The 23,951-nt window shown below is 32.9% G+C and overlaps 1 protein-coding gene across 2 annotated transcripts; it reads right to left on the reverse strand.

Annotated features, from left to right (window-relative positions):
* Positions 1-981: 981 nt before the first annotated feature.
* On the reverse strand, positions 982-23,721 carry LOC134719603 (uncharacterized). 2 transcript variants are annotated; one of them, XM_063582594.1, is made up of 4 exons: positions 23,543-23,721; positions 21,465-21,665; positions 18,832-18,930; positions 982-1,935 (listed from the first exon to the last, which is right to left on the reverse strand). In XM_063582594.1, exons 1-4 carry the CDS (start codon positions 23,706-23,708, stop codon positions 1,112-1,114), a joined length of 1,290 nt encoding a protein of 429 aa, XP_063438664.1. In that variant the 5' UTR covers positions 23,709-23,721; the 3' UTR covers positions 982-1,111. The 2 variants fall into 2 exon arrangements, with proteins under 2 accessions (XP_063438664.1, XP_063438665.1); XM_063582595.1 differs by lacking the exons at positions 18,832-18,930; positions 21,465-21,665; positions 23,543-23,721 and adding exons at positions 7,003-7,101; positions 12,392-12,457.
* Positions 23,722-23,951: the final 230 nt, after the last annotated feature.

Below are 23,951 nucleotides of genomic sequence, written 5' to 3' on the forward strand. Positions count from 1 at the left end.
ATTTAGCTTCAATGATTTTGAATATTTGCCACTTTGATCTAAAGTATTTCGACACAGAACCAGGAGATAGGAGCACAGAACCAGAACCGTTTAACAATCACCAGCACATCGTCAGGACAATTTCGTTTTCACAAATTCTGCTTTAAAAAAAATATTGTAATATTCTTTGCATGGTATTTTCGACGTATCAGAAAAAAATTAAGCTACAAAACGATTTTTGGCCGTTCCCATACAATGCAAACAAACCAATCAGCACCTGTCACCACCGAATTACCAGCACAGAACGTTCTTACGCAGGCCAACCCTATCTACTTGAAATTGTTAATATGTTCAATTGCAGATTTCTTCTTTTTGTGTAATACACTGTGTTGTGTTGCGTACTACTAAGTAAATCTTTTTTTTTACAATATTTCTTTTTATTTTTTTTTAAAATGGAGGGGAAAAAATGCCCCCACCCAATTTTCCCCCCAAAAAAACCCAACAAAAACAACAAGATATGGCCAAAAGCAATGTTCCAATTTCCAAATACATCAGAAAAGTACTTAAATAGAAAATTACATACATTACCATCAAATTAATATACCTTCATCAGCATTTAATAGTAACTTCTTAAATTAAAAGAGGGACGAAAGATACCAAAGGGACAGTCAAACTCATAAATCTAAAACGAACTGACAACGCCATGGCCAAACATGAAACTGACAGCTAAAACTGGTTTGTTATAAATTAGGCCGTTGGTTTTTATTTCAATTGAATTCGTTCGTGTTTTTCATGTTAGTGCCTTTGTAAGCAAAAAAAAAGCATAAATAGACAATTTAAATGTGAACAATCAAAATTATGACTGAAGCAAGTGACCGTTGTATTTTTTATTTTATATTTACGAGTTGGCCATATAAAATTAATGATCTTTTGTTTACATATGATTCCTGAATACAACTCCATATATTATGATCTTATAACATATGCAATTTGTAATTCTGTAAGACAAATGACAATCTTTTATGTTGATTAGTCTATGAATAACAAACAGATAATGCTTTGCGATTAAATAAATGCACAAGAGATTAGAACATACTAGCTGCCTCAACATGTACTCCAAGATTATTTATGTTTATTTCTTTTTTACGTCAAAAAGGAAAGCCTTCCCGTCTTGTCTGTTACAAACAATGAGAATATTTTGTTTTTTGTCAAAGTGAATTCCTGCAGGTTGACACAGTTCATCTGATACTGTTAGAATGTCCCCATAATGTCGACCATCATCATATACAACAAGTACAGTGTTGGTATTTTCATCAGTCACATAGACATTTCCGTCATTATCTGTTATCACACGATTTAAGTTTCGATATTTCTCATTTTCAAACCTCCACAATAGTTTTCCGTCTAGCGCGAAGCAGTTGATTGTTGTGAGTTCTATACAAACAAGCCTGTCTCTGTGTACTGTAATGCCACGGATAGTGCCTAAAGGTAAAGTACGTATAACGTTTCCCGTCAGATCCATCACATGCATTTGCTTTATACTTCTACCAATGACAACGTACAGGTTATTATTATAATATGATATTCCCCAAAGACAATCACTAGTTTCGATTGTACTGGTGACTTCACCTGTGGATACATTTATTATCAGTATGAATCTGTCAAGTGTACAGGTTACTGCCACAGTAATACTGTCTATGTCTGTTATATAACATGGTCTATAAGGCAAAGGAATATAAAAAACATCAGCTACATCTGTTTTGCGAATAATGAGTTGCTTATTTAAATAGTCGGTAAACACTAGTGTATTGCCTATTTTCATACAGCTGCCGATGTTCATATATTCATTTCTTGACATTTTAACATTCAATTGTTGGCGCAAAGTAACAAACACAGGAATGTTGTGTTTGACAGGAGTTTGAGCTTGGGCGAATTCTTCTCTGGTTATTGTCTTTTCTGGAAGAGATAATGAAGCATCATATTTATTATTTGAACATATGATTGGATTTAATTCCTGTTTAGTTAACTGCTTAAATGGACGTATTTTGGATCATACTTCGTTGTTTTTACACTATCTGTTATGAATCTTTAAACATTTCAAATTTCTATGACTACATTCTCTTAGATAATATCAAAATTTGTTAGTGTAATTTTCAATTGTCGAATTATTAGATTTTTTTATTTTAAATACCGCTGAAGAGAAACCATCATGATGATGCATGTAAAGATCATTTTATTGTGCTGACCAAGTGTTGTTACTTTGTAGCTGATCCATCATCCAAGATGGCCGCCAGCGGGGGACTTAGTTTAACATAGGACCCTATGGGAAATACATACACATGACTTCTATTAAAGAACCACTGAATGGAATAAAACCACACATGGCATGTATGTTCCCTATAAGGTGCTGACCAAGTGTTGTTACTTTGTAGCTGATCCATCATCCATATGGCTGCTAGCCGGGGACTTAGTTTAACATAGGACCATACGGGAAATATATACAACGGTCTTCTTTAAGAGAACCACTGAATGGAGAATGGAATCAAACCAAACATGGCATGAATGTTCCTTTTGAGATGCTGACCAAGTGCTGTTTCTTTGTAGCTGATCCAACATCCACGATGGCAGCCAGCAGGGGGACAAAGTTTAACATGGGACCCTACGAGAAATGTATTCAAATGACTTCTTTTAGAGAACTACTGAATGGAATAAAACAAAACATAGCATGCATGAGGTGCTGACCAAGTGTTATTACTTTGTAGCCGATCCATCATCTTAGATGGCCGCCATTGGGTTACTTTTGAATGAAATCAAACATAGCCTGAATGTTCCTTTGTTTTTGAGGTTGTGTTGTTACGTTTAGCCAAATTTTATATTTTTTTATATGATTTTAAAAACCCAAGTAGAATCGGGTAAGCGATACAGGCTCTTTAGAGCCTCTAGTTCTGGGACGTAGCGACAGTTTATGTTGATTAATATTCTAGTAAAAAATCCTGAAAATTAGTGCTCTCAATTAGCATTTTTTTTATTTTCCTGTTTACAAAACTGTACGAAAAAATAAGGATTTTCTTATCCCAGGCATACCTTAGCCGTATTAGGCACAACTTTTTTGGAATTTTGGATCCTCCATACTCTTCAACTTTGTACTTGTTTGGCTTTATAAATATTTTGATGCGAGCGTCACTGATGAGTCTTATGTAGACGAAATGCATGTTAAAATGAAGATTAAGAGTTTTGCGACAAATACCTATTGATTAGAACATCATTTGAACCGTAGGTTAGCTAAAACCTTGTTTCTCGCATGTAAAATTATAAAAGTGTAAAGATGCCTTGTTGCCAAGAAAACTTATCAGTGAACAAATTAAATACCGAAGCTACTGTTTCATGCATTGTGAACCAGTCTTACACTATCGACATATAGAAAAGGTCCCATCGTGCCCCCCACATATATTTTCATATATTAGGCGAATATACATCAGATAGTGTTAAATGATATTTTTAGGTATAGCCTATGTTTTGAAAATACTTTAACCGTATAAAAAAGACATTTAATTCAAACAAGAGGCTGTCACAACGACAGCAAACCGGATTTATTAGCATTTATTTGTGTCCAGGCAATATCACAAGAACCATTACTGATGATTGGTGAAAGTGAAAATTGTCAATATAAAATTTGACCTCTATTTTGTCATCAGTATCAACATATTAAAATTTGAAAAGCTTAGAATGAATGGTTCGTGAGTAAATGCAACAACGTGAATGGAAACAATATTTTACAATCTTTCAAGAACCACAACTCCTAAACGGTAAAAGTCAAAATCGTCATTATTGAACTTGACCTCTATTTTGTCATCAGTAACAACATATTAAAATTTGAAAAGCTTTGGTTTAATGGTTCATGAGAAAATGCACAGACACAACTAGAAACACCATTTTTCAATCTTTCAAGAACCATAACTCCTGAACGGTAAATGTCAAAATCGTCATTGTTGAACTTGACCTCCATTTAGTCATCAGTAACAACATATTAAAATTTGGGAAGCTTTGGTAGAACAGTCCATGCGTAAATGCACGGACACGACTGGAAACACCATTTTACGATCTTTCAAGAAACATAACTACTGAACGGTAAAAGTCAAAATCATCATTATTGAACTTGACCTCTATTTTGTCATCAGTAACAACATATTAGAATTTGAAAAGCTTTGGTTGAATGGTTCATGAGAAAATGAACGGACACGACTGGAAACACCATGTTTCCATCTTTCAAGAACCATAACTCCTGAACGGTAAAAGTCAAAATCGTCATTATTGAACTTGACCTCCATTTTGTCACCAGTAACAACATATTAAAATTTGGGAAGCTTAAGTAGAACAGTTCATGCGTAAATGCACGGAAACGACTGGAAACGCCATTTTTCAATCTTTCAAGAACCAAAACTCCTGAACGGTAAAAGTCAAAATCGCCATTATTGAACTTGACCTTCATTTAGTTGTCAGTAACAACATATTAAAAATTTTAAAAGTTTGGTTGAATGGTTCATGAGTTAATGCACGGACATTTGATTGACGCCCGCCCGCCCGCCGAGCATCCCCAAATCAATAACTGACATTTTTGTCACAAAAATCCGGTTAAAAAGGAGTAGGTCCAGTAAGGGCAGATTTTGCCCTTAATTTTCAAAATCATCTAACGAAATATTTTTGACACTTTTTAAACACTTAAGTGTCTATTTCAATAGATTCAATTAGTTTTTCCGAAAGATTTTAACTTATTAAGTCATCAAAAACGCTCCGATTCAAGCTTAAATATGAAAAATCTATCAAATTTGCCAAAAATCGTCACTTTTCAGATGGTTTTTGTCAAAAATGAAAGTGGCCGCATCCGTGTTCATCCTCAACCTTTATATATATATTATTTATTATCATCAAATACAACTTTCATTTCAATATTATGAATGAACACGAATACGGCCACTTTCATTTTAAGACAGAAACCGACCAAAATTTAACAAAAATGCTAAAATTGTGAAGATTTCAGTAATTTAGCATGACTTTATGATGCTAGTACTCGATATAATTATGTGCTTTGTATTGTCAAAAACAGCCCATATTTATGTAGCAGAATCATTTTACTTTCCAATAAATAGTTTGAAGATTAAATTATCCACAACTTTGTACAACTGCTATATTTTGGGGCCAAAAAGGGGTCTTACTGAACCTACTCGAGAAAACTTATGTTACTGCAAAGTGCAAATGTCATTTTTTTTCAACAGCAAGATTGGGCATGACCTTAAAAGACGTCTTATTCGAATCTAACCAAATGACACATTTGTTATAGTGTTTGTCCGCCTAAATCAAAGTACGCTAATGAAAACATCAAAATGTACAGTTCTTATGTGTAGCATGCCGACAGCAGGATCAATTATAGTAAAAGTAAACTAAGCATTAGAAGTATACGAGAAATAGACATTTGCGGAAACTGTCATACACCTACGATTAGGATTACAATTACACTTACAGGTAGCATTTAAATCTTGGACTTTCTCAAAGTGTAAAAATAAATCGTCGATCCAAAACAATGTAACGATAGAGAAATGTTCCTGTAGTTAAATATTTGTTTTCAAATGTATTTTCCAGCATTGTGTTAACATTAATTATTGCATACGGTGTTATCCAAATTGAAAATACTACAATTGTACGAATTAGATAGAATGAACAAACATTATTTTAGAAATAAATTTAACATGAGACACACAAACTATCGCAATTGTCGTTGCAGTTGATAGATTGGGACAATGCAATTGCTGAAAAAAGTCAGCAATACGTTGGGTAAGCTAAAGAAAGGTGCACTCAACCAAGGAGCATGTTTATGCTAAGGCATACTTTCTCTCTTTTATTTTGTTTAAAAGAGAATGAGGAAATAAAGCGGACGGGTTTTGGAGCTTTTTATTCTTAAATTTCACTGACTTGCCGTTCGGTATAATGTTAAAATCTTTTTTTTCCTGAATAGGAATAATTTGGTTTCAATAGAAAAAAAAACACAACTATTCGAAAAAAACAACAAAACAGTTATCGACGAACTGTTTTGTGTCGGAAATATATTTTATACTGACTCAGTTGAAATGTTCAATAGCTGTACTTAAATAGTTAAAACTTTGCAATAATTATAAAAAAGATCCCTCGAATCATTAAGTATAGAGTTGGTTTTTTCGCGGTGTCGATAATTATCCTCCATGAACATATGTGGAACTAAATTTAACCTCTGTTCCGAGACTAGTACTATTTTCATGGAATTGTAATATAGAATACACTGACGACACAGGGGTCGATCCAGACATTTTCCGAAGAGGATTCCAACCCAAGAAAAAAGGGGTGGGATGACCAAATGTCCCTAATCAAAAGCATATATCGACAGGAAAAGGGGTGTGTTCCAACCCCCAGAACAGTCCGTGATCTCTAACTGCGACGTTGTTCATTTCAAAATAAAGTTTATACGCAAATCTGTTCGATTGATTGTTAGGGATAAAAATTCAAAAGAGTAGCAGGCGAGAAGAAATTGTTAAAAAAAATCACAATCTATTTAAATCGGCAACGAAACAGTTGCGGATACAAAGTTGTAATTCAGCAGTAGAGTATCATCTTAACAATATTTTTGCTGGTTTTCGTATACTTACCATATCATTAAAAAAAAAACTGTTTCGCGGGGAAAGTCTATTTATCTTGCTGATCATATCATACATCTTTCTACACCCACGGTCCTTAAAATTCTTGTCTTCAAATATTCGGCTTTGAGTGGTCCTAATGGTAAATACAGAAAAGCGCTTCGGACAAAGATTTTTTTTCCATAGAAGACACCATTTGCTATTTTGTATATGTATTGTTGATCTGTTTTTGTATTTTGAGATGACCCCTTGTTTTGTCACCTGTAGTCGTAAGTCTAAAGTGTAATCCGAGAGTTTCCGCAAATGTCTATTAGTATGTACAATGTTGTCACTAACTTACATTGTATTTTGTAATACTTACCATCAATTTGATTCTTTTGGTTATATCCAGAAACTGGTATAGCATTGGCGACTGGTATAGGTATATTCGGGGGTAAAGTAGTCTTCATTCCTACATAAACTACAAATTGAGAAATAATTTTTTATCTTTCAAATATGAATGTCAAATAAATTGCTATTATTTCCGGTTATATATACAACATAAAAATAATCCGTAATCAAATGAGCCGGTTATTTGACCCTGTGATTATAAAAAGTTTTATATTGCACTACTTTACTCACATTTAAATCGCGATTGGGATATACTCCTCATATATGTGTTATGTGATAAGTAAAATCACAAAATACCAAACTCCGAGGAAAATTCGAAACGGAAAGTCCCTAATCAAACCCAAAAGCGCAAATACATCAAACAATTGGATAACAACTGTCATATTCTTGACTTGCTACAGGCATTATCGTATTGAAAAATGATAGATTGAACCTGGTTTTATAGCTAAAAAGAATAAGGTAGATTCTTATTGTAAGATGTGATATAAATAAAGTAATATATTTAAAACTAAATATTGTGCATTTAATAATAATTTGATAATGCAAGGATGAACTTGAGTGAAACTGTAAAACATAAACCACAAAATCAATCTAAGTGTGTCAAGATAGTTAATCATCCAATTGCCCAAGCTTCAGATTTCATAATATAACTGCATCCTCAATGCTCTTCAATTTTGTACTTCATTGGCTTTATAAATTTTTTGATATGAATTTCACTGATGAGTCTTATGTAGACGAAACGCACGTTTGGCATACTAAATTATAATCCTGGTACATTTCATAAGTATGCACATGGAAATACAAGTGCAAATTCCTTATTGTTTTTGGTAGTGTTGTTAAATTGTACAGTTTTGCCGGTTAACTGGTAGTGTAAGTTGATATGTGAAGACCTTATCTGTTTAATCCTACAAATGTACATTTTTACAATACGGTGAAATGAAGTTTTTCTTTTGGCATTATAAGGCATGTCTGTCAGGATTCCTGGCTTAGATTGACTTTTAATAATCAAATGCAAGCGCATCAACTAAAGCGTTTGTAATAACGTCAGATTGAAAAAATAAAAAATGTCTTATTGATTTCGTCGAATTGAAATGTTTGAAACCGATGATTCTATCTTTTCCTCTTGATTTCTCAGAAAATAATATGGGGTGTTTCAATTTGAAAAGATTTAACATCAGGAACTACTATACATTAATAACATTCCCGTCTATTTGCCTTTCACACCTTTTTAAATTGACATTTCGTTTAAAGCTATGCACCTTCAGATGTAGGTCCACGTAATCATAGATTAATTCTTACATAATGAAGACAAATTATTACTGATTTAATTATATAAATAACTGCTTAAAAAACATGCCTTCTACTACCTATTTTATTTAAGATCTCTCCTCTAGCTGATCGACAAGTTGTCCAAGTTTTAATTAATTTTATGGTTTTTTTTTGTATTAACAATATAAATCAATAAAGAGGGACGAAATATACCAAAGGGACAGTCAAACTCATAAATTGAAAATAAACTGACAACGCCATGGTTTAAAAATGAAAAAGACAAACAGACAAACAATAGTACACATGACACAACATAGAAAACTAAAGAATAAACAACACGAGCCCACCAAAAACTAGGGGTGATCTCAGGTGCTCCGGAAGGGTATGGCGGCGGTAAGCAAATCCTGCTCCACATGTGGCATCCATCGTGTTGATTATGTGATAACAAATCTGATAAATAGTATAATTTGATAGGTTACATTCATGAAAGGGAAGGGGATTGTAGTTACGACGTAAGGAACATATCCGATATCATTTGTGAAACCAACTCTTGGTAATCTAGACAATTATCTGTCAAAATAATTACTACAACGATCTTTTGCTATTCTATATTCGTTCCTTCTGACGGTTAACTTGTTAACAGTTGACAACTCTAAAAACTACACCAATAATAAACACAACATGGCATTTACATCAATAAGACAATACCCTAATGATAAAACAAGTTCCAAAGTGGGAAAAATACGTCAATGATAGAATACTCGATGACAGAAATAATTTAAACGGGACTTGTACGTTAATTTGACAGTATCCCTACAACAAATATTGTAGGAAAATGTGGTGTACACAGTACACGTTAAACAAACAGTAATCAAGCGACGCCAATATTATAAGAAATTTGGCATTCACTGTAGATTATTTTTTTCTTTCTTGTTAACCCTTTTTCATGGGTTGATGACCAAAAAAAACCGTTAAATTTAATCGTGTGGTTTAGTAAAATGTGTATGCAAACCTTTATACAATTAATATTAACACTACTTCAGCTTTTTAGATTATACAAAAATAATACATAACGAGTTGAGCAATTCATGCTGACACTTATGCTTATGAAGAGAGGCTCCAAGGACCTTATGTCGTCGATCACCTGATATTTGTATATACAATTGATGCATGAAATGTAACAACCATTATACTGTTGCTTTAATTTCCGGGATATGGGAGCAGCAACCATTCAATCAGCTGTCTGATTTGTCAGAAATTTTAAGGCAGATAGATCATAACTTGATGAACTATTTCACTCCAGATTTCCCCTAAATGATTTGTTTTCAGGGATATTTATATATAAGCCAAAACATTTATTTTTTCACTGTTTAATGTTAAGCTTTAGTGGCCATCTTGGTTGATAGGCAAGATCATCGGACACGTTTATTTTTAATCTACATATATCAATGATGAGTGTGGCCAAATTTTATTAATATGTGGCCCAGTAGTTGCAGAGGAGAGTATTTTTTTATATAGATATGTTTTCGAACGACGAGGATAGACGAATGGCGTCAAGTGATGAGAAAAGCTCATATGGTCCATTGTGACAGGTGAGCTAAGAAAGAGATATATATATTTATTCTTTGTGATTAGATGTGATAGGAAGATACATATGCATTAATAAAAGTTACAGATTTTAACTAAATATTATGTTATGATGTCTTACTCTAAATGCTATTGCGAACTTGACTGAAACCTTGAAGTAAAAAATCATAAAATATTGCTTTGTTTGGTATATATCAATAATGAACTCACTTCCACTGTTCAAATATAAGTACTTAAATAATCACGCCGCAATTAAGGAGGCTCGATGGAATAAAAATTTCAGAAAAAAATTAAAACATTTGTTTTTTCATTACAAATTTTATTTATAACTTAAATACTCGATTACTCGATAACATCCCTAATCTTCACCATGTATTCCTGTTAGGGGTTTTCGTCCAATTTTGTAGTTTAATGGGATCATAACACGTGTTTTATTTAGATATCCTATGCTAGTTGCTCCATAATTTCGAATTTGCCAAACAGTTTTATAGTTATTTTTTTTGTCATGGCATTATCAGTTTATTTCAGACAACGTTTTAATCGTCCCTTTAGTATCTTGTGTCTATTTTTCCGAGAAGAGTTGTTTTCAATTTGAGAGGTTTGCGACACATATCTGTTGATTAAAACATCATTTGAACGTAAGGTTAGTTAAAACCTTGTTTCTCGCATGTAAAGTATAAAAAAAACTAGAGGCTCTAAAGAGCCTGTGTCGCTCACCTTGGTATATGTGAATATCAAACAAAGGAAGCAGATAGATTCATGACAAAATTGTGTTTTGGTGATGGTGATGTGTTTGTAAATCTTACTTTACTAAACTGTCTTGCTGCTTACAATTATCTCTATCTATAATGAACTTGGCCCAGTGGTATCAGTGGAAATGTTAATATAGATTTACAAATTTTATGAAAATTGCAAAAAATTGACTATAAAGGACAAAAACTCCTTAGGGGGTCAATTGACCATTTCGGTCATGTTGACCTATTTGTTAATCTTACTTCGCTGAACATTATTGCTGTTTACAGTTTATCTTTATCTATAATAATATTCAAGATAACCAAAAACAGCAAAATTTCCTTAAAATTACTGATTCACAGGCAGCAACCCAACAACGGGTTGTCAGATTAATCTGAAAATTACAGGGCAAATAGATATTGATTTGATAAACAATTTAACCCCATGCAAGATTTGCTCTAAATGCTTTTGTTTTTGAGTTATAAGCCCAAAACTGCATTTTACCCCTATGTTCTATTTTTAGCCTTGGTGGCCATCTTGGTTGGTTGACCGGGTCACGCCACACATTTTTTAAACTAGATACCCCAAAGATGATTGTTGCCAAGTTTAGATTAATTTGGCCCAGTAGTATCAGAGGAGAAGATTTTTGTAAAAGATAACTAAGATTTATGAAAAATGGTTAAAAATTGACTATAAAGGGCAATAACTCCTAAAGGGGTCAACTGACCATTTCGGTCATGTTGACTTATTTGTAAATCTTACTTTGTTGAACATTATTGCTGTTTACAGTTTATCTCTATCTATAATAATATTCAAAATAATAACCAAAAACAGCAAAATTTCCTTAAAATTACCAATTCAGGGGCAGCAACCCAACAACGGGTTGTCCGATTTATCTGAAAATTTCAGGGCAGATAGATCTTGACTTGATAAAAAACTATACCCCATGTCAGATTTGCTCTAAATGCTTTGGGTTTTGAGTTATAAGCCAAAAACTGCATTTGACCCCTATGTTCTATTGTTAGCCATGGCGGCCATGTTGGTTGGTTTGGCGGGTCACGCCACACATTTTTTAAACTAGATACACCAATAATGATTGTAACCAAGTTTGGTTTAATTTGGCCCAGTAGTTTCAGAGGAGAAGATTTTTGTAAAAGCTAACGACGACGGACGACGACGACGGACGCCAAGTGATGGGAAAAGCTCACTTGGCCCTTTGGGCCAGGTGAGCTAAAAAGATGACTTGTTGACAAGAAAACTTATCAGTGAGCAAAATAAATACCGAAGCTACTGTTTCATGCATTGTGAACCAGCCTTACACTATCGACATAAAGAAAAAGTTCCATCCTGTCCCCCACACATATTTTCATATAGTTGGCGAATATACATTATATTTTGGTAAATGATGCTTCTAGGTATAGCCTTTGTTTTGAAATACTTAAACCGTATAAAAAAGACATTTAGTTCAAAAATTTATAAAAACCATGTAACTGCAGAGTGCAAATGTCATATTTTTAAACAGCAAGATTGGGCATGACCTTTAAAGAGGTCTAAGTCTAATTTAACCACATGGCACATTTTATATAGTTTTTGTCCGCCTAAATCAAGGTACGCTAGTAAAAACATCAAAATGTACAGTTCTCATTATGTGAAGCATGCCGACAGCAGGATCAATTATAGTAAAAGTAATCTAAGCATTATAAGCATGATAAGTATACGAGAAATAGTATTTAAAATGTTGTCACTAATTTACTTTATGTGTTAAGACTTACCTTCAGTTTGATCCTTTTGGTTACAACCAGAAACTGATTTAGCATTGGGGACTGACATAGGTCTATTTGGGGGTAAGGTAGTCCCCATTCCTACAAATTGAGAAATCATTTTTTTATCTTTCAAATATGAATGTCAAATAGATTGCTATTATTTCCGATTATATATACAACAGAAAATATCCGTAATCAAAATGAGCAATGCATCTTTGACCCTGTGATTATAAAACATTGCAGTGATTTAAAGGTAATTTTGGTTGGATATATATTACACTACTTTACTCACATTTTAATCGCGATTAAGATACACTCCTCGTTCATGTGTTTTGTGATAATAAGTAATATCACAAAATGGAAAATTCGAAACGGAAAGTCCCTAATCAAAACCAAAAGCGCAAACACATCAAACAAATGGATAACAACTGTCATATTCCTGGCTTGATGTGAGCCATTATCTTATTTGAAAAATGATGGATTAAACATGGTTTTATAGCTTAAAAGAATAAGGTATATTAGTATTGTAAGATGTCATATAAATACAAGTAACATATTTAGAACTAAATATTGTGCATTTAATAATAATTTGATAATGCAAGGATGGACTTGGGTGAAACTGTAAAATAAAAACTACAAAATCAATCTAAGTGTGTAATGATAGTTAATCAACCAATTGCTCAAACTTTAGAATTCATAATATAACTGCATCCTCAATGCTCTTCAACTTTATACTTGTTTGGCTTTATAAATATTTTGAAATGAGCGTCACTGATGAGTCTTATGTAGACGAAACGCACGTTTGGCGTACTAAATTATAATCCTGGTACATTTGACAACTATGCACATAGAAATACAAGTGCAAATTCCTTATTCTTTTTAGTAGTGTTGTCAAATCGTACAGTTTTGCCGGTTAACTAGTAGTGTAAGTTGATATGTAAAGACCGTGTCTGTTTAACCCTACAAATGTACGTTTTTACAATACGATGAATTAAAGTTTTTCCTTTGGCTTTATAAGGCATGTCTGTCAGGATTCGTGGCTAAGCTTTACTTAATCCAATATAACCGCATCAACTTAAGCGTTTGTTATAACGTCAGATTGAAAGAAAAAAAAATCTTATTGATTTCGTCGAATTGAAATGTCTGAAACCGATGATTCTATCTTTTCCTCTTGATGTCTCAGAAAATAATGTGGGGTGTTTCAATTTGAAAAGATTAACCATCAGGAACTAGTATACATTAATAACATTCCCGTCGATTGACTTTTCACACTTTTTTAATTGACATTTCGTTTAAAGCTATGCACCTTCAGATGTAGGTCCACGTAATCATAGATTAATTCTTACATAATGAAGACAAATGATTACTGATTTAAATTACTGCTTAAAAACCATGTACTTTAGTAATTATGTTTATTTAAGATCTTGCCCCTAGGTGATCGACAAGTTGTCCAAACTTTAATTTAATTTATGTTGGTTTTTTTTTGCATTAACAATAGCAATTAACAAAAGAGGGACGAACGATACCAAAAGGACAGTCAAACTCATAAATGGAAAATTAACTGACAACGCCATGGTTAAAAATGAAAAAGACAAACAGACAAACAATAGTACATATGAGACAACATAAGAAACTAAAGAATTAACAACACGAACCCCACAAAAACTAGGACTGATCTAAGGTGCTCCAGAAGGGTAACCAAATTCTGCTACACATGTGGCACCCGTCCTGTTGCGTATGTGATAACAAATCTGGTATATAGTCTAATTTGGTAGGTCACATTCATGAAAGGGAAGGGAACTGTAGTTACGACGTAAGGAACATACAATGTATCCGATATCATTTGTGAAACAGTTATTCCATAACGGTCAACCAACTCGTGATAAACTGGACAATCTGATGTACAGTAGTTGTCGTTTGTGTATGTAATATATACGTGTTTCTCGTTTCTCGTTTTGTTTATATAGATTAGACCGTTGGTTTTCCCGTTTGAATGGTTTTACACTAGTAATTTAGGGGCCCTTTATAGCTTGTTGTTCGGTGTGAGCCAAGGCTCCGTGTCGAAGGCCGTACTCAAACCTATAATGGTTTAATTTTTAAATTGTTATTTGGATGGAGAGTTGTCTCATTGGCACTCACATCACATCTTCCTATATCCAATCATCTGTCAAAATGAATACCTCGACAATATTTTGAAATAAGGCAGAGTCATTTCATGATTTCAATACATATTTAGTACATCAAATCTATTAAAATTGAAAAATAAATCGTTCAACCGAATATCATTTTTTGGTATTCGATATTCGGTCCTTCTGACTGTTAACTGGTTAACAGTCGGCCACTCTTTAAACGACACCAAAAATAAACACAACATGGCATCTACATCAATAAACCAATACTTTAATGAGAAAACTAGTTCAAAAGTGGGAAAAGTACGTCAATGATAGAATACTCTACGACAGAAATAATTTAAACGGGACGTATACGTTAATTTGACAGTATACCTACGACAGATATAATAGCAAAATGTGGTGTTCACGTTAAACAAACAGAATTTAAGCGACGGCAATATTAAAAGAAATGTGGCATTCACTGTGGATTAATTTCCCTTCGTGGTAACCCTTTTTCATTGGTTGATGCCAAAAAAATATGCTTTCGTTTATATTCCTCGTGTGATTTAGTAAAATGTGTATGCAAACCTTTATACAATTTTAATACTACTGCAGATTTTGCGCCAGGTTTAGTAAATTTCAATAAAGGGCTGCGTTTTAGCGCATGATACGCTCGTTGCTCTCAGTTTCACAAAAGTTGCATAAAGTCCCCCTTTTTTAAGTATAAAAATTCATTACTTAAGAAAACGTAAAATCTAAAATTTATAAAAATGGAAAGGGAGCTTATGTCAGTAGATATAAACATTTTATCAAAGTTGCATAAAATTTGGTGAAAGTGTTAGTTATTGTCCCCAAATTGGAAAACTCCCCTTTGTTAAGCATAAAACTTCATAACACGGAAATGTAAAATCTGAAATTTATAAAAATTGAAAGGGAGCTTACATCAATAGATATAAAAAATTCACTTAAGTTTCATGGAAATTGGTGAAAGTGTTTTTGAGTTATTGTCTGAAGTGTGGACAACGGAACCCCTTTTTATGATTAAAGCCCCATAAATCCAAAACTTAAAATCTGAAATTAAAAAAAAAACGAAAGGGAGCTTACGTCAATAGATATAAACAATTCACTTACGTTTCATGGAAATTTGTGAAAGTGTTTTTGAGTTATTGTCCGAAGTGTCTACGACGGACGGGCAACGGTATACCATAGTACGTCCCGTCTAAAAGACGGGCGTATAAAATGTGTTCCGCAAAACCTGGTGTTTTGCGCGTATTTGATATTTGAATTTGATTTTCAAAAAACTTAAGTTTCGTTGGAATATGAGAATTAATATGAAAAATGACATCACAACCTTATTTGTAATTGTAAATACTTACCTACAGGTGGAACCTTTTCGGTATTCATTAAAACTGATCTAGCATTGGGAGCTGAAATTGGTCTATTTGGGAGTTTAGAAGACACCTTTGCACCAGAACCTATGATTTAGAAAATAAATGTTTTATCTTCCAAATATGAATTTCAAACAGTTTGGTATTAAGCTGCGGTTTTTGGATTATACAAAAGTAAAACATACTATTCAAGATAATAACCAGAAAGTTTACCGAATCAGGAGCAGCCATTCAATCGGTTGTCTGATTTGTCCGAATTTTAATGGGCAGATCGATCTTGACATGATGAACGATTTCACTCCATGTCAGATTACCCTAAATGATTTGTTTCAGAGATATAAGCCAAAATATTTATTTTATCCCTATTTAATGTTAAGCTTTTGTGGCTATCTTGGATGACAGGCCAGATCATCGGACACGTTTTTAGACTACATATATCAATGAGGATTGTGGCCAAATTCTGTTAAATATTTTGCCCAGTAGTTGCAGAGGAGAGTATTTTTTTATATAAATATGTTAACGGACGACGACGACGGACGAATGGCGTCAAGTGATGAGAAAAGCTCATATGGTCCATTGTGACAGGTGAGCTAAGAAAGAGATATATATATTCTTTCTTTGTGATTAGATGTGATAGGAAGATACATATGCATTAATAAAAGTTACAGATTTTAACTAAATATTATGTTATGATATCTTAATCTAAATGCTTTTGCGAATTGGAATGAAACCTTGAATTAAACAATCATAAAATATTGCTTTGTTTGGTTAAGATCAATAGTGAACTCACTTCCACTGTTCAAGCATAAGAACTTAAATAATCACGCCACATTTAAGGAGCTCGAGGGAATAACAATTTAAAAAACAAATAAACATTTCTTTTTTCATTACAAATTTTTTTTATAACTTGGTACATATGGTACAAAAATCAATTCAAAAAATCAATCCGTTTGTCCCCAGATGACTTTTAAAACGGGGATCAAAGATACCAAAGGGACAGTCAAACTCGTAAATCTAAAACAAACAAACAACGCCAAGGCTAAAAATGAAAAAGACAAACAGACAAACAATAGTACATATGAGACAACATAGAAAACTAAAGAATTAACAACACGAACCCCACAAAAACTAGGACTGATCTAAGGTGCTCCAGAAGGGTAACCAAATTCTGCTACACATGTGGCACCCGTCCTGTTGCGTATGTGATAACAAATCTGGTATATAGTCTAATTTGGTAGGTCACATTCATGAAAGGGAAGGGAACTGTAGTTACGACGTAAGGAACATACAATGTATCCGATATCATTTGTGAAACAGTTATTCCATAACGGTCAACCAACTCGTGATAAACTGGACAATCTGATGTACAGTAGTTGTCGTTTGTTTATGTAATATATACGTGTTTCTCGTTTCTCGTTTTGTTTATATAGATTAGACCGTTGGTTTTCCCGTTTGAATGGTTTTACACTAGTAATTTAGGGGCCCTTTATAGCTTGTTGTTCGGTGTGAGCCAAGGCTCCGTGTCGAAGGCCGTACTTAAACCTATAATGGTTTAATTTTTAAATTGTTATTTGGATGGAGAGTTGTCTCATTGGCACTCACATCACATCTTCCTATATCCAATCATCTGTCAAAATGAATACCTCGACAATATTTTGAAATAAGGCAGAGTCATTTCATGATTTCAATACATATTTAGTACATCAAATCTATTAAAATTGAAAAATAAATCGTTCAACCGAATATCATTTTTTGGTATTCGATATTCGGTCCTTCTGACGGTTAACTGGTTAACAGTCGGCCACTCTTTAAACGACACCAAAAATAAACACAACATGGCATCTACATCAATAAACCAATACTTTAATGAGAAAACTAGTTCAAAAGTGGGAAAAGTACGTCAATGATAGAATACTCTACGACAGAAATAATTTAAACGGGACGTATACGTTAATTTGACAGTATACCTACGACAGATATAATAGCAAAATGTGGTGTTCACGTTAAACAAACAGAATTTAAGCGACGGCAATATTAAAAGAAATGTGGCATTCACTGTGGATTAATTTCCCTTCGTGGTAACCCTTTTCCATTGGTTGATGCAAAAAAAAAATGCTTTCGTTTATATTCCTCGTGTGATTTAGTAAAATGTGTATGCAAACCTTTATACAATTTTAATACTACTGCAGCTTTTGCGCCAGGTTTAGTAAATTTCAATAAAGGGCTGCGTTTTAGCGCATGATACGCTCGTTGCTCTCAGTTTCACAAAAGTTGCATAAAGTCCCCCTTTTTTAAGTATAAAAATTCATTACTTAAGTAAACGTAAAATCTAAAATTTATAAAAATGGAAAGGGAGCTTATGTCAGTAGATATAAACATTTTATCAAAGTTGCATAAAATTTGGTGAAAGTGTTAGTTATTGTCCCCAAATTGGAAAACTCCCCTTTGTTAAGCATAAAACTTCATAACACGGAAATGTAAAATCTGAAATTTATAAAAATTGAAAGGGAGCTTACATCAATAGATATAAAAAATTCACTTAAGTTTCATGGAAATTGGTGAAAGTGTTTTTGAGTTATTGTCTGAAGTGTGGACAACGGAACCCCTTTTTATGATTAAAGCCCCATAAATCCAAAACTTAAAATCTGAAATTAAAAAATAAACGAAAGGGAGCTTACGTCAATAGATATAAACAATTCACTTACGTTTCATGGAAATTTGTGAAAGTGTTTTTGAGTTATTGTCCGAAGTGTCGACGACGGACGGGCAACGGTATACCATAGTACGTCCCGTCTAAAAGACGGGCGTATAAAATGTGTTCCGCAAAACCTGGTGTTTTGCGCGTATTTGATATTTGAATTTGATTTTCAAAAAACTTAAGTTTCGTTGGAATATGAGAATTAATATGAAAAATGACATCACAACCTTATTTGTAATTGTAAATACTTACCTACAGTTGGAACCTTTTCGGTATTCATTAAAACTGATCTAGCATTGGGAGCTGAAATTGGTCTATTTGGGAGTTTAGAAGACACCTTTGCACCAGAACCTATGATTTAGAAAATAAATGTTTTATCTTCCAAATATGAATTTCAAACAGTTTGGTATTAAGCTGCGGTTTTTGGATTATACAAAAGTAAAACATACTATTCAAGATAATAACCAGAAAGTTTACCGAATCAGGAGCAGCCATTCAATCGGTTGTCTGATTTGTCCGAATTTTAATGGGCAGATCGATCTTGACATGATGAACGATTTCACTCCATGTCAGATTACCCTAAATGATTTGTTTCAGAGATATAAGCCAAAATATTTATTTTATCCCTATTTAATGTTAAGCTTTTGTGGCTATCTTGGATGACAGGCCAGATCATCGGACACGTTTTTAGACTACATATATCAATGAGGATTGTGGCCAAATTCTGTTAAATATTTAGCCCAGTAGTTGCAGAGGAGAGTATTTTTTTATATAAATATGTTAACGGACGACGACGACGGACGAATGGCGTCAAGTGATGAGAAAAGCTCATATGGTCCATTGTGACAGGTGAGCTAAGAAAGAGATATATATATTCTTTCTTTGTGATTAGATGTGATAGGAAGATACATATGCATTAATAAAAGTTACAGATTTTAACTAAATATTATGTTATGATATCTTAATCTAAATGCTTTTGCGAATTGGAATGAAACCTTGAATTAAACAATCATAAAATATTGCTTTGTTTGGTTAAGATCAATAGTGAACTCACTTCCACTGTTCAAGCATAAGAACTTAAATAATCACGCCACATTTAAGGAGCTCGAGGGAATAACAATTTAAAAAAAAAATAAACATTTCTTTTTTCATTACAAATTTTATTTATAACTTGGTACATATGGTACAAAAATCAATTCAAAAAATCAATCCGTTTGTCCCCAGATGACTTTTAAAACGGGGATCAAAGATACCAAAGGGACAGTCAAACTCGTAAATCTAAAACAAACAAACAACGCCATGGCTAAAAATGAAAAAGACAAACAGAAAAACAATAGTACACATGACACAACATAGAAAACTAAAGAATAAACAACACGAACCCCACCAAAAACTAGGGGTGATCTCAGGTGCTCCGGAAGGGTATATATCATTTAAAAAGCTCAAAATTGTCTTCCTTTTGTGCAGAAATGCCATTTTTTTACATCAAAATTTGAATATCTTTTTTAAATCATCGGTGACCTATATTTTTTATTATTCTTTTCAAACTAAGTTGTACTAAAACTAAACGATTGAAAAATTTTAGAGTTTTCTATAATTTAGTTCTTTTTATTGTTTCGAAATAACCTCTATTTCTCCTATTAGTTCAAAAAAAAAAGTACCTATACAAAGAGTGTCAACTTAGGAACTTCTTAGGAAGAAAGATAAGAAGTTAGCAATATCCTTTAACTCTACTTTCCGCTATATAGATGATGTTCTTTCACTAAATAATTCCAAATTTGGTGACTATGTGGAACGCATTTATCCCATTGAACTACAGATAAAGAATACTACAGATACAGTTAAGTCGGCTTCATAACTTGACTTACATTTAAAAATTGACAATGAGGGTCGGTTGAAAACAAAACTTTACGACAAAAGAGATGATTTCAGCTTTCTAATTGTGAACTTTCCATTTCTAAGTAGCAACATTCCAGCAGCACCTACATACCGGGAATATGTCTCCCAATTGATACGATATTCCCGTGCTTGCATTTCCTATCATGATTTTCTTGATAGAGGTTTGCTTCTCACAAGGAAGCTATTAAATCAAGAGTTTCAAATTGTGAAGTTGAAATCATCCCTTCGTAAATTTTACGGACGCCATCACGAGTTGGTTGACCGTTATGGAATAACCGTTTCAAAAATGATGTCGGATATGTTCCTTACGTCGTAACTACAATCCCCTTCCGTTTCATGAATGTTACCTACCGAATTAGACTATTTACCGGATTCGAAATCAAATAAGCAACACGACGGGTGCTACATGTGGAACAGGATCTGCTTACCCTTCCGGAGCACCTGAGATCACCCCTAGATTTTGGTGGGGTTCGTGTTGTTTATTTTTTGGTTTTCTATGTTGTATCATGTATACTATTGTTTGTCTGTTTGTCTTTATCATTTTTAGCCATGGCGTTGTCAGTTTTTTTTTAGATTTATGAGTTTGACTGTCCCTTTGGTATCTGTCGTCCCTCTTTTATCATAGGTACCAGGATTTATATTTAGTATACTTCTTTCGAAGACAGATTGTTAGCGTTAATGAACAGTGACCCCATTTTTTTAATTTAATTTTTCTATTAAGTATAAGATAAAGTTAATTTATAGAAAAATATAGCGAAATCCTATACTAAGCAAAACAAATTATTTAGACCCGCGAGCCCTGTTAAAACAATATATATACAACATAATCTGATTGATAATACTGTAATGTAAGGACTATACTAACATATGTTAATGAAGATCAATGAAATTATTATACACTAAACTTATTTCTAAATTTTGTATTTTATTTTTTTAATAATCAGTTTAGGCTTTATTCTCTGTAAGGAAAATAAATACATATTTACCTTGTGGTTGACCACTAGTAGCAGCTGATCTATATCTAGTTGAAGTTAGTATCTGTGTACAACAATGTTCAGCATTGGCAATGGCTGATTGATAGGGAATTTGATATCGAAGATGTTCAAGAGACAACGGTGAACCATATACTGATTCACTAGTTCCAGTCGCTGTGCATCTGATGGATTTCGAGGACTCTATGTCACCAACTGCATATACAAAAATAAGTATTATCAGTAGTTCTTAAGATACTAAAAGTATATATTTGGCTTGGTTTTGTCTAGCTTTGCAGTCTATCTTAAACTTTAGTCATAACAATAATTTGTCGATAGACAATAATCCAACTCTAGTGTACATATTAACTTCGATAACAAAAAGGGTGTTGAAAATTAATCTATTTCAGTAATCTTAATCGTTTTGAAATTCTTTTTGTTAAGGTAAGATTTACTTTCTGCAATTATTTTCAGATAAAGTTTTCGAGATTGTTTAAAAAAGTAAAACAATTAACAATCTACCTGCGAGTTTGTCATGCGTGTTATTTTACATCTACACGTATCGTAAGCTCAAATATTCATTGAATCATTGCAAACACAATAACTTAACTTTTACCCAACGTTCTATATTTGTTTTAAAACCTTAGCAATATCATTGATTTTACAGATGTAAGCTATAAAACTGGGTTGCTCAAACTCATCTATGTGCATTATAAAAATTGGAAACTTGATATTTCTCGACTAATATCTCTTTTGTATTGTTTTTTCTTGCTATAAATGTTTGTTTGTAAAATTGATCTTTATCCATTATAATTTATGCGTTATATAATAGGCAAGTGAGAAGATAAAGAACATAATGAAAGAGCAACAAAACTACAAGAACGAGTCGACTGAAAAAAATAAGCCGTGTTGATGTGTTTGTAGATCTTTCATTGCTATCATTTTGCGGTTTATATATTTTTTTTATTGTACAATTTTAAATAAAACTTTAATTCTAAACAAGTAAAACTGCGAGCTACTGCTGACTAATGATACCCCAGCCGAAATATTCTGAAAAACAGGAAATTTTTGAGTGATGAGTCTGAAAACGCATCAAACGGTGTAGCTGAATAATATAAATCCTGAAACCAAATTTCAGAATTCCGTGTAAAGTAGTTCCTTAGAAAAATTGACGAAAGGTTTCAACTTGGCTATTATGTGTTAACTGATACAAGTGTTAAGTAAACAGGAAGTTGTCGAGTGATGAATCTGAAAACGAATTAAACTGTATAACTAACGTATATAAATCCTAAAACCCAAATTACAGAAATCCTTGTCAAGTAGTTCCTGAGAAAAATGCGACGACAATATTCATAGGACTGACGGACTTACGAATGGACTGACGGATGGACAGACAAGTAAAACAGTATACCCCCTTTTTTATCGAATCGGGGGTATAGTCAATTGAAATTAGCTTCTTCGTGGATTCCCCAAGAGGGTTGATTTTATAATATGTTGTTCCTAGAGCCATTAGCTACAAAAGGGTGTCTCAGATTTTGGATAAAATGTCAAATTTTACACCTAATCAAACAATATGTACTTTTATGTGGAAAGGATGTTTACACTAATAACAGTTGTATGAGAGAATGAAATAGGATAGCAATAATTTGAGGCACCCTGTTGTAGCTCCTGTTGTGTTGATTAAGATAACTTTTAAATTTCTTGTGTAGTAATAGAGATGTCAGAGCTAAATTCATTCAAGAGAACTGACACAGATTTTGCCATTAATTGCCTCATAGTTGATTACATAATGATTTTATGACAAAAATATTGTATTCATTTTTAAGAATGAAGCTTTAAGGTTGGAGATTGGAAGTAAAAAAAAAGGTTTTTGTATTGTGTTACCCTAAGTATCTTTCGCCTCTGTATTTTGAGGTATGCTTTAACAGTACAAACGAAGAAGAAGAAGAAATGTATTATTATATTTAAAAAAATATATAAATAAAATAGATAGAATAAATAATAAGTAGTTCGTTTTAATTCATTTTTTTAGGAATATTTACAGATAAATTGTATATTTAAGTATACTGAAATCATAAATATGAACTAGTTACCAAGACTAAGAGGTAAGAGCGTTGCAGTTATCTTGTTGTTTGTTCCGCTCCCATTGGAATATTTGGAAATGGCTTCAGATATGTCACTCATTTGCTCTTCCATTTTAATATCAGTTTCAAACAACTCGGCCTGTATATCAAAGTGAAGATAACATGCGTTTACCATGGGTTTTGATTTATTCCATTGTGTTGTTTCTGTAACTGTAATTATATATAAAAAAGGTAAGTAATAAAGTCGTAGCAAAACAGTTTTATGAACATACTGCTCATGTAATGTGATATGTTTAGATGTTTTTTTTTCTGCCTACGGGGTTGGCCAATTTGTATTACCGATCATTTATTTTCTACAAAATTGATATATGTATGGTACTCTTCCTATATATGTTAAGCATACAAAGATTTGGGACAC

Source organism: Mytilus trossulus, chromosome 5 (genome assembly GCF_036588685.1).
Source record: "Mytilus trossulus isolate FHL-02 chromosome 5, PNRI_Mtr1.1.1.hap1, whole genome shotgun sequence".
Taxonomy (NCBI): Eukaryota; Metazoa; Mollusca; class Bivalvia; order Mytilida; family Mytilidae; genus Mytilus; species Mytilus trossulus.

Coding starts and splice junctions, on each gene's coding strand:
- LOC134719603 (XM_063582594.1), bottom strand. CDS start 23,708: ATGGTAAACGCATGTTATCTTCACTTTGATATACAGGCCGAGTTGTTT. Junction 18,931..21,464: donor TACTAGTGGTCAACCACAAG/GTAAATATGTAT, acceptor TCTAAATCATAG/GTTCTGGTGCAAAGGTGTCT. Junction 1,936..18,831: donor CGAAAAGGTTCCAACTGTAG/GTAAGTATTTAC, acceptor TATCTCTTCCAG/AAAAGACAATAACCAGAGAA.